General features: G+C 59.3%; 2 protein-coding genes across 3 annotated transcripts in view; one reads left to right on the forward strand and one right to left on the reverse strand.

Annotated features, from left to right (window-relative positions):
• Positions 1–490: 490 nt before the first annotated feature.
• RACK1 (receptor for activated C kinase 1) lies at positions 491–5,173 on the forward strand. The gene is made up of 8 exons (XM_035341199.1): positions 491–707; positions 1,549–1,720; positions 2,408–2,555; positions 2,900–2,995; positions 3,150–3,260; positions 4,012–4,152; positions 4,554–4,664; positions 5,034–5,173. The coding sequence occupies exons 1-8, from the start codon at positions 599–601 to the stop codon at positions 5,097–5,099; spliced, it is 954 nt and encodes a 317-aa protein (XP_035197090.1). The 5' UTR covers positions 491–598; the 3' UTR covers positions 5,100–5,173.
• Positions 5,174–6,255: 1,082 nt separating this feature from the next.
• Positions 6,256–11,395, reverse strand: part of TRIM41 (tripartite motif containing 41) — a 6,231-nt gene continuing 1,091 nt past the window's right edge. For both annotated transcript variants that reach the window (XM_035341172.1, XM_035341170.1), the window contains 6 exons: positions 10,351–10,446; positions 9,546–9,776; positions 8,888–8,910; positions 8,061–8,188; positions 7,070–7,604; positions 6,256–7,026 (listed from right to left, as the gene is read on the reverse strand). In XM_035341172.1, coding sequence (XP_035197063.1) covers positions 7,087–7,604; positions 8,061–8,188; positions 8,888–8,910; positions 9,546–9,776; positions 10,351–10,446 — 996 coding nt within the window. In that variant the 3' untranslated portion in view covers positions 6,256–7,026; positions 7,070–7,086. The remainder of the gene's footprint in view (positions 7,027–7,069; positions 7,605–8,060; positions 8,189–8,887; positions 8,911–9,545; positions 9,777–10,350; positions 10,447–11,395) is intronic.

Below are 11,395 nucleotides of genomic sequence, written 5' to 3' on the forward strand. Positions count from 1 at the left end.
GGATGGGAGAAGGGAGGCGAGTCTTCCTCTCTTACTTCAAAACGGTACCCAGATCCGTATGTCTTCTCCAGGGAAAAATAAAAAGTAAAATCAGTGGAAAGACACCCAAAGTTGCTTTGTGCCACCCTGTTTCTTTCGGTGGTTTTGTGCCAATGTTACATATCTAAAAGACCCCCTCAGCCCCAAGCCCCCAAGGCCTTCCCTGTCCCCCGCAGCCCCCAAACCTCAGTCCCAAACCCCCAAAAGGCTTCTTTATCCTCTACATCTCACTGCCCCGCCGGCAACCCCCCCCAGGGCCCCCACTATCCCCCCCAAGCCCTCCTTACACCCCCTAATACCAAACCCTAACCCTAACTCTCTTTCCGTACAGTGCCATATTTGCCTCGCGTCCCTATGGGCGCCGCCATGTTGCCCGGCGGCCCCGCGCGCGCCGCCATGTTGCCCCCCATTCGCCGTACAGGCCCGGCGCTATTTCCGCTTCCGCCGGAAGTCGCCTCCCTCTTTCTCTCCCCGCGCTGGCGGCTGCTGAGGGCGGCCGGACGGGACCGGGCCGGGGCCTCCGCCGAATCCGCCGCCATCCTCCCGCCCAGCCGCCGCCATGACGGAGCAGATGACTTTACGCGGTACCCTGAAGGGCCACAACGGCTGGGTGACGCAGATCGCCACCACCCCGCAGTTCCCGGACATGATTCTCTCCGCCTCGCGGGGTGAGGGCCGCGCCCGGTTGGGGGGAGGGGGGAGGGAAGGGATGGGGGAGGACCGTGAGCATGAGAGGGGAAGATGGGGGAGCAGGGAGGGGAGATGCTAAGAAAAAACACCCTGGTGGGACTTGAGGCCGTTCCTTCAGGTCCTGTCAGTGGTTATCTGTGAGAAGAGGCCGACCCCCAGCTCCCCACAGCTTCCTTTCAGCTTGTAGGGAACCATAAGGTCTCCCCCGAGCCTTTTCCAGACTAAACAACCCTAATTCCCTCAGGTACCCCTCATAGGATTTGCGTTCCAGGCCCTTCACCAGCTTCGTAGCCCTTCTCTGGACACTTCCCAGGGTCTCAGTGTCCTTCTTGTAGTGAGGGGCCCAAAACTGGACACAGCACTCGAGGTGCAGCCTCACTAGGGGACGATCACCTCCCTGCTCCTGCTGGCCACGCTATTCCCGACACAAGCCAAGATGCCGTTGGCCTTCTTGGCCACCTGGGCACGCCGCCAGCTCATGCTCAGGCAAGCATCACAACCCCAGATCCTTTTCCTCTGCACAGCTTTCCAGCCACCCTGCCCCAAGCCTGGGGTTGTTGTGCCCCAAGTGCAGGACCCGGCCCTGAGCCTTGTTGAACCTCATCCCATTGTCCTCTGCTCATTAACCCAACCTGTCCGGGTCCCTCCTCAGGACCTTCCTACCCCCCAGCAGACCGACACATCCCCCAACTTGCTGTCCACAAATCCTCTGGGAGAGGAAAAGCCCTGCAGTGGAGAAAACCCAGCTAGGTGCAGACGGGTCTGTGCTCCCCAAGGTGCCCCCTGTCTTATTTTTCTCTCCATTCCACCCCCCTGCAGACAAAACCATCATCATGTGGAAGCTGACCCGCGATGAGACCAACTACGGGATCCCGCAGCGAGCCCTGCGCGGCCACTCGCACTTTGTGAGCGACGTGGTCATCTCCTCCGACGGGCAGTTTGCCCTCTCGGGCTCCTGGGACGGCACCCTGCGGCTCTGGGACCTCACCACGTGAGTTTTGGGGACGGGCTGAGAGCGCTTCGGGTCAAATTTGGCCACCCTGCTTTTGTTTGGGTGCTGGGGAGGTGATGAGGGGCACCCTGAAAGCGAGATGACGTGCTTTCAGTTTGGAAGATGCGTCCTAACGGCCAGGAGCGCAGAGATTTGGAACAAAGCTTGGAATTGGAGCGTTCAGCTGCTTTTCCTCAGCTCCCTCTCCCTGTGATTACACCTGACATAAAGTCTGCCGATCCTCCGGGGTCTGAGGACACGTCCTGCAATTATGATGGGAGAGGAGCAGTGGGAGCAGCACTGGGAGGGGTCTCAGGCTCTTGCTTCACTCTGATTTGGGGAGAGCAGACAGCTCGGGAAGCAGGAGCACCAGGGCCAAGCTGAGAACCGCTTTTGCTGTTTTTTGCTCTCTGACAGCCGCCTGCAGAAGAGTTGCTCGGCTTTCCCCCAGCCTCCAAAGCTTTTTAGGGCTGGGACTGGCGGAGCTGGGTGTGCAGAGAGGCTGAGTTTTATTCACCCTGATCGCATCCCGAGTCTTCCAATCTCCTATCAGTCCTCGGCAGCCAATACAACGCCTCTCGAGCTCTTGTTTTAAGGAGAAAGGGAGATTTCCTGCTGCTGTAGGTTTTCTGAGGGCTGATTAGGTTAACTTTGGGGTTGCCATCCTGACCTCTGGTCTTCCCGCAGAGGCACCACCACCCGCCGCTTCGTGGGCCACACCAAGGACGTGCTGAGCGTGGCCTTCTCGTCCGACAACCGCCAGATCGTTTCGGGCTCCAGGGACAAGACCATCAAGCTCTGGAACACCTTGGGGGTCTGCAAGTACACGGTGCAGGTGAGCAGGGGGAAAGGAGGCACGAAATCGGGCTCCACGCCACGAGAAGAAACCTCCCAGGACTTGTTCCGGGGTCCGACCGCCCCGGGTTTCTCCTCTTGACCGCTGACGAAGGTCTCCCAGCCCCGTCCTAATGATTAGAAGTGACACGATGTCTCCTGACCTCCCTTTTGGGGGGGGGCTGAGGACAAGTCCTGCAATTATGAGGGGGCTCAGGAGGGCTCGGGGAGGCCGCAGAGTGACGGGACGTGGCAGGTCTGATCTTACAGTGCCACGCGGACCCGGGTTGGGGGGGACCCGGCCCCGTTGCCTCGCCATGAACCCTGCGTCGTTGCTCTCCCCAGGACGAGAGCCACTCGGAGTGGGTGTCGTGCGTGCGCTTCTCCCCGAACAGCAGCAACCCCATCATCGTCTCCTGCGGCTGGGACAAGCTGGTGAAGGTAAATTGAGGGGATCAGCTTCCCCTGGGGGGTGGGCACGGGGCTTTTGGGGGTCCTTGTAAACTCGGGGGAGGATCTGAGCAGCCAGACTGGGGGGGGATTTGTTCTTCTCCGTATTTTCGCTTCCCTTCTGACCCCGTTTGTCCCCACGCAGGTTTGGAACTTGGCTAACTGCAAGCTGAAGACGAACCACATCGGGCACACAGGCTACCTGAATACGGTCACGGTCTCCCCCGACGGCTCCCTCTGTGCCTCAGGCGGCAAGGTACGAGTCTCGGGGGGGAGGCTGAGGCCGGGAGGCTCGATCCTGACGTCCTCCCAGCAGCCCAGCTCGCTGCTGGAGCTCTTGCCGTGCTCTTCCAAGTCTCCGTCACAATTTGAGGGGGGTTAGGAGAGGTCCAAAGGCGTCCTGAATTGATGCTGCTCACAGCAGGCGTCTTGGTGAGGAGGGAAAACGGCAGCAAAGGTGCTCAGCCAGGCTTTGGGAGCTTCTTCAGCTCTTGCATTTCAGCCCTTGGTGGCGTTTCCTTTGAGTTCCCATCAGCCCTTTAACCTTCCCACACCCAAACTGGCTCGCAGCAGAGCTCCCTGGCTTAACCACGATGAAAAACCCATCACAAAACCCGCTCACCGGTGGTGAAAAACCATCTCTGGCTCCCGCCAGCTGCTCACCAGGGGGGGCTTTTCCTTCTGGTCCCGCGGCGGAAGCACCACCCCGGCGTTCCCTGCCCTCCTCGCCTGCTGCCTCCTGGGCCACGGGGCTGAGCTGTGACGAAACGATCGATCACTCCCCGAGCGCATCTGGATGCGGAAAACCAGAGGCTGTTTCTGAGCTGCTCCTCCAGGAAGGCCCTCGATGGATAAATTCAGCCAGCCTTTAGGGCTGTTTTTTTCTTTCCCCCCCACCCAAGATCTTTTGGGGGAGCTTTGATCTCCCTCCGGGTGGGAGTTGGGGGTTTTGGGGGTGCTTCTCGCTGCGGTGGGGCAAATCCACGATTGCTTTTGGTGCCCCGCAGGACGGCCAGGCCATGCTGTGGGACCTGAACGAGGGCAAACACCTCTACACGCTGGACGGAGGGGACATCATCAACGCCCTGTGCTTCAGCCCCAACCGCTACTGGCTCTGCGCTGCCACCGGCCCCAGCATCAAGATTTGGGTACGTGGCAGCTTGATTTTCACCCCCCCGCATCCTGATCCACGTGGGATTCCCCCCCAAAAAAACCTTACTTCCCTCGGACTTGGGGTTTTGCTGGCTTTGGAGCCACCTTTGTGGTCCAGATTCTCGCCCTGCTGGACAAGCGGCTCCACCGGGACGGGTCATGCAGCAGCAGCTGGTGGCCCTGTCCCCATCCCCTGGTCAAGGGGGGTGGCGCGGGGCCATGGGGAAAGCCACCAGCGTGCTGTGATGAAACTTCGATGCCATCTGACTGCATCCCTGCGGAAACCCAGAGGCTGTTTCTGAGCATTTCTGAGTCCGGGGGGGTTGGGCTTGGCCACTGGGGTCTCCCTACAGTCTCCCCCAGGTCCCTCACGCTGTTTTTCTCTCGCCCTGCACAGGATCTGGAAGGCAAAATCATCGTGGACGAGCTGAAGCAGGAGGTGATCAGCACCAGCAGCAAAGCTGAGCCGCCCCAGTGCACTTCCCTGGCCTGGTCCGCGGACGGGCAGGTAAAACAACCCTTCCCTGCTCCCTGGCCAGCCTCCCCTCCTGTCCTGTCCCTTCTTCGGGCAAGGAAAGGGGGGAAAAAGGATTTTGGGACCTCTCCTGCCGCTCCTAAATCAAGGCACAAGACACCACGAAAGCATCTTGAAGCTCTTCTCTCTGCCAGCACGGGCAAAAATTGGCTTCGTCCTGCACCCCTAACCTCAGAGCTTTCCTCTTTCGCCCTCTCCCCAGCACCCAGGGCTGATTTTGGCCCTCTGCTTTAGGACCTGCCCTCTGAGGACCTTAAACCCTCTTGGTTTCACATCCTCAGGACCCATTTTGCTGCCTTTCCCTGCCCTGACTCCTCTTTTTCTCCCCGTTTTCCTCCGCAGACCCTGTTTGCTGGCTACACAGACAACCTCGTCCGGGTGTGGCAAGTCACCATCGGGACCAGATGAGGACGTGCTCGTGAGAAGCCCCAGATTTTGTGTACAAAACTCAATAAAAGAGCGCTCTATCGAGCTCCTGGCCACCTCCTGTCCACTGTCCTGGGCTTGCAGGCCACCAGAAGTTGTGTCCAAGCCTTCAGGGTTGGGGACGCTCTTTTTCTTCTCCCAGGCGTGCAAGAAGGGACTCCAATACCTCCCTGAGCCCCCTCAGCAGGGAGCAGCCCGATTCGAGCACGGTGTCACGGCGAAGGACCCGCAGACTGGGGAAATAAACCCCCATTGCCAAAAAAAAAAACCAAAAATAAGAGCCTTAACCACACCGAGGTCACCGCAGCTCGTCGGAGCTTCGGTCTCATCGTCCACGGGGGCTGCTGGAGGAACAGGAGATGTTTTACCACCACCTTTCACCCAGCAGCCTCTGTTCCAGCTGAGCCCTGTCCCAAGCAGCCGTTTCCTGCAGATTTTAAGGTTTTTTTTCCCCTTTTCCATGGAGGCAGGAGGGACTTTTGTTCCTCGGGGCCACCAGATGCGGTCGACGGGCACGGATGGCGGCAGCACGCTGCCTCCACGTGACCGGCCCTCGGAGCTGGCTGCTCTGGGAAGGGATACGACCGATCCAATTAGCAGGGATTAGGTTAAGATTAACGAGGCGGGATTTCAATCTTACCAGCGGGCTCTTGTGCAGTTCGGCAGGGGGTAACAGCAGGCACAGGCGGGACCCGGACCCCAATTTCCTCTGCCAGGCTTCTCCAGCGGGCTCTCAATAAGCTAGGCTCAGGTTTACAACCTTATTCTTTATTATTTATTTCTTGACATTTCAAAAAACTAAATCTCCATTTAATTCTCATTTTAGCCAAAAATATTTTGAACTAGCTCTGTAATGCCAACAGAAAAAAATAATAATAATACCAATCCACCAACGAAAAGAAGTAAAACACAACAGGTGCGGTCAGAGTCTCTCGAGGGGGACAGGATTCAGCTGGAAACTCAACGACAGCCGAGAAAAGGGAAGAGAAAATAAATATTTTCCCACCTCGGAGAGCTCTCAAGCTGCAAGGGGAAACGAGAGGCTGGTTCCCACCACCGGGGCCTGGGGCGTGCAGCCAAAGAACCGGGCTGTGCCGGCAGCACCGCGCTCCGGCCGGAGGAAACCACCTGTATTTAATTTTTTTGCACCCTCCCTGGCCCAGGCGGCCCTGAATAAAGTGCCAGGCCTCCAAGAAATGGTTGGGAAGGGGATGGGAAAGGGGGGGAGGAGATCTGGTGACTCCCCCCTGACCCAGCAAAGGGGGGAGAAGAGCAGGGGGGAGGCGAGCGAGTGCCAGAACAGGGGAACAGCGCAGGGTAAAGCGGGTTCGGCCCCAGGTCCAAACGCCAGCTGGGGATGGAGATGTTCAGGAGGTGAAGCCCCAAGAAATCCAGGCTCCCCGCCACCTCGGCACAGCTGTGGGAAAAGCCGAGGACTTTTGGAGGATGATTTCAACCCCGGCGGGAGCTCGAGAGGCCAAGAGCCGGCGCTCCTCAACGCACAGACCCCGAGGGCACGGGCTCCACACCCGAAGAGGCCAAAACCAGACGGCGGGCTTCGAAAAAGTGGAAGAGAGCACGCTGGAAAGCTCGACGCGGCGACAGGGAAAGGCTTCAGGTGACAAAGGACGAAGTGAAAGCGGCGGCCTGGCCTCCCCAGCGAGGCGACTCGTTCCCGAGTCCGAAGGAAAGCAGCTTTGGATCAGCCCGGCCGGCTGGGAAGGCAGCGAGGCGGTGAAAAAAGAGCTGGCACGAGGACGAGGAGGGCAGAAAGGGGGGGAAAAAAAAAAAAAGAGGCCTTGCGAGCAAGCAGGTGCAAGACAACAAGTGCAGCGTCGGAGCCCGACGAGGGACCCGAAGGACAGGGGGAAGGGAGGGGAGCGTGGCCGTGTGTGCAAGGCCGGATCCCGGGAGGGAGACCAGATCCGGCGCGGGTCGAGGCGGCCGGCGGGAGGGCGAGGGGAGGCCGTCAGGCGCAGATTTTGATGCGGGTGCCCTTGGCCAGGATGCGGAAGAAAGGGAAGATGCGCTCGTGGAAGGAGGCGTTGAAGGTGTGGATGTGGGTCATGCTCTCGGCGTTGTAGAAGCAGAGCTGGCCCCGTTCGTAGTCCAGGTAGACGCCGAAGCGCCGGGGCCGCTCGCTGGGCGACAGGGCCGTCTGCTCCGTGGCCGTCAGCGCTTGGTATTTCTTCCCGTTGGTGCCCACGCACCAGATCTCCCGTTTCTGGTGGGGCCCCACGGTTTTCTCTTTGCGGCGGGCCGTTTCGCGGGCCGCCCCCACCGCCCAGCCTCGCCGGCCCCCGACTTCGACCTCCCAGTAGTGGCGGCCGGCGGTGAAACCCTGGGAGCCCAGGACGCAGTAATCGGAATCGAAACGCTTGGGGTTGTCCGGCAGGTCCTTGCATCGCTCGCCCAGCTTGACGCTGCGGCGGTCCAGGGAAAGGCTGAGGCGAGGGTGGGCAGTGTCGGGGTCCAGGGTGATGTCGGCTAGGAGGGAAAGGAGAAGGGAAGGCTGGGAAGGTCACCGGTCGTGTTTCTCCCACCCCCAAATCCTCATCTGCACATTTAATGCATCAGCAGGGGCTAAATGCTGATTTGGAGCCCCCCCCGGGGGTCCTGTCCCAATTCTGAAGGGGATTCCAGCCCCAGGTATTTTTTTTTTTGGTGGATTCAGGGGGCCGGGGCCCAGATTCAGGGGGCCGGGGCCCAGATTCAGGGGGCCGGGGCCCAGATTCAGGGGGCCGGGGCCCAGATTCAGGGGGCCGGGGCCCAGATAGGCGTGGAGAGGAAGATGAGAACAGGGCTGCTGCTGGAAAGAGAACTCTGAGGGGTGCAAATCATGGGAAGACAGAGCTGGGAACGAGAAATCCCAGCCCAGGAGGAATAATCCGTGGCCGTTCCCCAGGACTTCGCTGAGGAGCTTGTTCCTCCGGGTCTGCTCACCTTGAGGGACTTTGCTGAAGACTTTCTCCATCTTCCTCATCACCACGTCCTGCAGGAAGTAGTTGCGGTATTTCTTCCCCACGTCCACCGGCACCATCTCGGGCTCCTGGAATTTGATGTTCTCGCATCTGCCGGGAGGGGAAAAAAAAAAAATACACCAATTTAGCGAGGCGGGGATGTAAAAAACAACGGATTTGGGCACATCCGCGTTATTTAGATCTAAGAGCACGGTGGGAGAATCCAGCCCGCTCTCCCGTCATGCTCCAGCCACGCGGAGACGCTTCCAGCCAAGCTGAGCAGCTCGGTGCCTGAAAAACCAGGCAGACGTGGGCAGGACCGGTTGCGCTGGTACAGCCGGCGCTCCCCACCCTCTCCCGGCCGCAGGAACGGAGCCGTTGCGCATCCGGCTCGGCCACGGCCCTTGCGAAGCGACCGAGGGACCCTCCTGCTGCTGCCCGTTGGCTTTAAAAGCTGAGGAGAATTGTTTTTTCTGGCGTTAAAAGCGGCTCCTGCTCCCCCCAGGGCACGAGGTCTGCGTGGGCACCCCCAGTTCCGCTCCCAAAAAGCGGCTGCTGCGATGGGCTGAGAGCCCGTCCCCACCTTGCTCCTCTCCTGCGTGTCCTCAGTTGCTCCCCACAACCCCATTTACACCCTGTTTACACCCTGCTTACACCCCGTTTACACCTGCTCCTGCCATCCCATTAGTAACCACAGCCCCAGCCTGGAAAAGCGCCCGTGCACGGAGTTTAAACCAAAAATTGGTGTTTTTTTTTTTGACACAAAAGTTGTTTAGAGTAAAAAGACGCAAAAAAAAAAAAGCCACTGACCTGATGAAAGTGCCTTTGATGTCCTGCAGAAAGGAGGCAGCGGGGTGAGAAGGGGGAGAAAAAAGAAAGATTAGGGAGGGCTGACGTGGATCCCGCTGTTGGCTCGCACGAAATCCTCTTAACGGCCACCACCCAGCACCACGCCGAGCTGTACGGAGCCAGGATGAGTCCCGTCCCAGTCAGGCAACGGGAATAAAACACTCAAAGACCCCATGCAATGCTGGAAGCTTTTCCCAATAAACCAGGCAGTAAAATTTGGACCTAAATCTTGCGGGGCGCCCCCCTTCTCTTCCCCTCTGTGGTTCTGGATGGGGGAAGGATCCGACCCAGCAGGTAAAAGAACTGCCCACGAAGCAGAGCGTTTGCGAAGGGTGACCCAATCCCTCTCGGCAGCTCCGCTCGTTCCCATCCCTGACGTTATCTCCTGGCCATAAACGAGGGGCCAGAGTTCCTCCGGCTGCCAGCGGGGAGCCGAGCGAGGCCGCGAGCAGGGTTCATGGTTCAAAAACCACCAAAGTTTACAGCTCTTTGGGAACGTTTCATAATAATAATAATAAAAAAAAAGAGGGCTTCCCTCCCCGCCCCCCCGAGGGATCTCTGACCGTGGCCTTCCCTCTCCCGCACCGGGGATGCAAAAAAAAAAAAAAGAAAAGAGGACCTTGAGCAGTTGCAGCCCGTCCTGTTTGCTCTTGTCCTCCGCCTCGGCGATGAGGCGGCTGAGGGCAGCGCTCTGCTCCTCCAGCTGGCTGATGTTGCTGCTCTGGCGGACCAGCAAGCTCTCGTAGCGCTCCTCCAGCTGGTGCAGGAGCAGGACCTGCTCTCCGATGAGGAACTGGTGCAGCAGCTCGAAGTCCGACTCGAATTCCTTGATCTCCAGCTTCATCTTGTCCTGCAGGGCAGGGGAGAGGGAGGCAAGGCTTTAGAGGAGCGGGGGAATTGGCTTTCGGGGTCCTGTGCCACGCTTCCCCCTGATTTTTATCACCCTCTGCAAGCTCCCACGTGCCCAAAATCAACCAAAGCCCAAACTGAGCAAGACCTACCCGGGTTCCCTCGCGGGGAAACGGGTTTCGAGCGCGGCCCCGAGGCGTTCTCGGCTCAAAGGACAGCCCCGAAGGACACCGATTTGTTCCCTCTCTCCCAAGCCGCCAATCCCCACTAAACTCCGAGGCACGCAACCCCCCCTCGTTAAGGCCTAATTCGGCAGGGAAACGAAGCCCTGAAGTTTTCCAGCCCTCGCAGCCCGGGAAGTGCAGGGAAGGGAGCACGGTGCCTCCGCCGGGGCTCGGAGCGGCAGGAGAGGACACCCTCTGCTCCCCCACCTCGCCAGACGTCGGGGCCACGACGCGCCGATGTTTCGGCCCCCCCCCGACGGCTAATTATTTTGGGGTGGGATGGGAAAAAGGTGGGAACACAAAACAGCTCAGAAAGGAAGCGTTTAAAGCGATGACCGGGAAGCTTCTTACCCTCAGCTCCGTGATCTTCTCCTCCTCGTTTGATTTCTGCTTCAGGACCGCGTCCAGCTTCTTCTTCAGGGGCTCCAGGTGGCTCTGGAGTTTGTTCTGAGAGCATTAAAAAAAAAAACAAGAACACATCTCAGGAAACCCCGCCTGAGGCGATCCCCTCCTTCCTCTTCTCTTTGGGTCCCTAGCTGAAAAGGGAACCTCCTGCCCGGACTTCAGACCGCTTCCCTTTTTCTTTCTGCCAGCTCTGGCGCTGGGAACCCGTTTTTGATTAGAAAGGCAAAAAAAATCCCCCCCACCCCGGGGTTCGAGAGGGGAATATCCACAAACACCGGGGCTGCAGCCTCTGAGCGCCGGCTTGAGCTGGCCGAGCCATCCCTTTTGGGTTTCTGGCTGAGAAAAGAGCCTGAATTTCCCTTTTGGGTTGCTCCTCTGAGAGCAGCGTGGGTCCTAGATCAGCCTAAGCCACCAACGAAGCCATGAGTGCTTCATTCATGGGGAACTGGCTTCGATTTTCCCCCAAAATCGACCCATTCTGCTCAGCCCCTTGCAGAAATCAGGTCTCGAGATAAAAAGCGGGGCTCCCCAGGCAAGGAACGAGCTGCCTCAACACCTCTGGGCGTTACAGGCACGGGCGCAAGGCTTTCTTCCAAAAAAGAAAGAGAAACCCACAAGGGACGGAGCAAGCCACAAGCCCAGCAGCTCAGGGATCCCCGTCCCTTCCCTGCTGTGCCCCAAACGCCTCCAGCTCGCCCGCCGTTGGCTTCCGGACCCTTCCCTCTGCCCCCGTCCTCCCGGCGGAGGCGCCGGGTTTGTGGCTTCGCGGCCTCCCACGCCCCGAGCCTCCTCCGGCCTCCTTCCCACTCCCTGCGGCTCGTCGTCATCCCCTCCGCTCGCCGAACCAGCCCAGCGAGACGCGCCCCACCTCCAACAAATCCCCACGTCCACGAGCCTCTTGGCTTCGACCCCCCCCCCCCCCCCAAAAAAAACCCACCGCGGGGGCGCCCCCCCAAATCCCCCCCCCCCCGGCACCTTATAATCCTGCACG

The sequence above is a fragment of the Oxyura jamaicensis genome, chromosome 16 (genome assembly GCF_011077185.1).
Source record: "Oxyura jamaicensis isolate SHBP4307 breed ruddy duck chromosome 16, BPBGC_Ojam_1.0, whole genome shotgun sequence".
In the NCBI taxonomy this organism is placed as follows: Eukaryota; Metazoa; Chordata; class Aves; order Anseriformes; family Anatidae; genus Oxyura; species Oxyura jamaicensis.

Excerpts from the sequence above, each read along its gene's own strand:
- RACK1 (XM_035341199.1), top strand. The coding sequence starts at position 599 with ATGACGGAGCAGATGACTTTACGCGGTACCCTGAAGGGCCACAACGGC. Across the intron at positions 2,556-2,899 it reads TCTGCAAGTACACGGTGCAG|GACGAGAGCCACTCGGAGTG; the intron begins GTGAGCAGGGGG and ends TGCTCTCCCCAG. Across the intron at positions 4,665-5,033 it reads CCTGGTCCGCGGACGGGCAG|ACCCTGTTTGCTGGCTACAC; the intron begins GTAAAACAACCC and ends TTTCCTCCGCAG.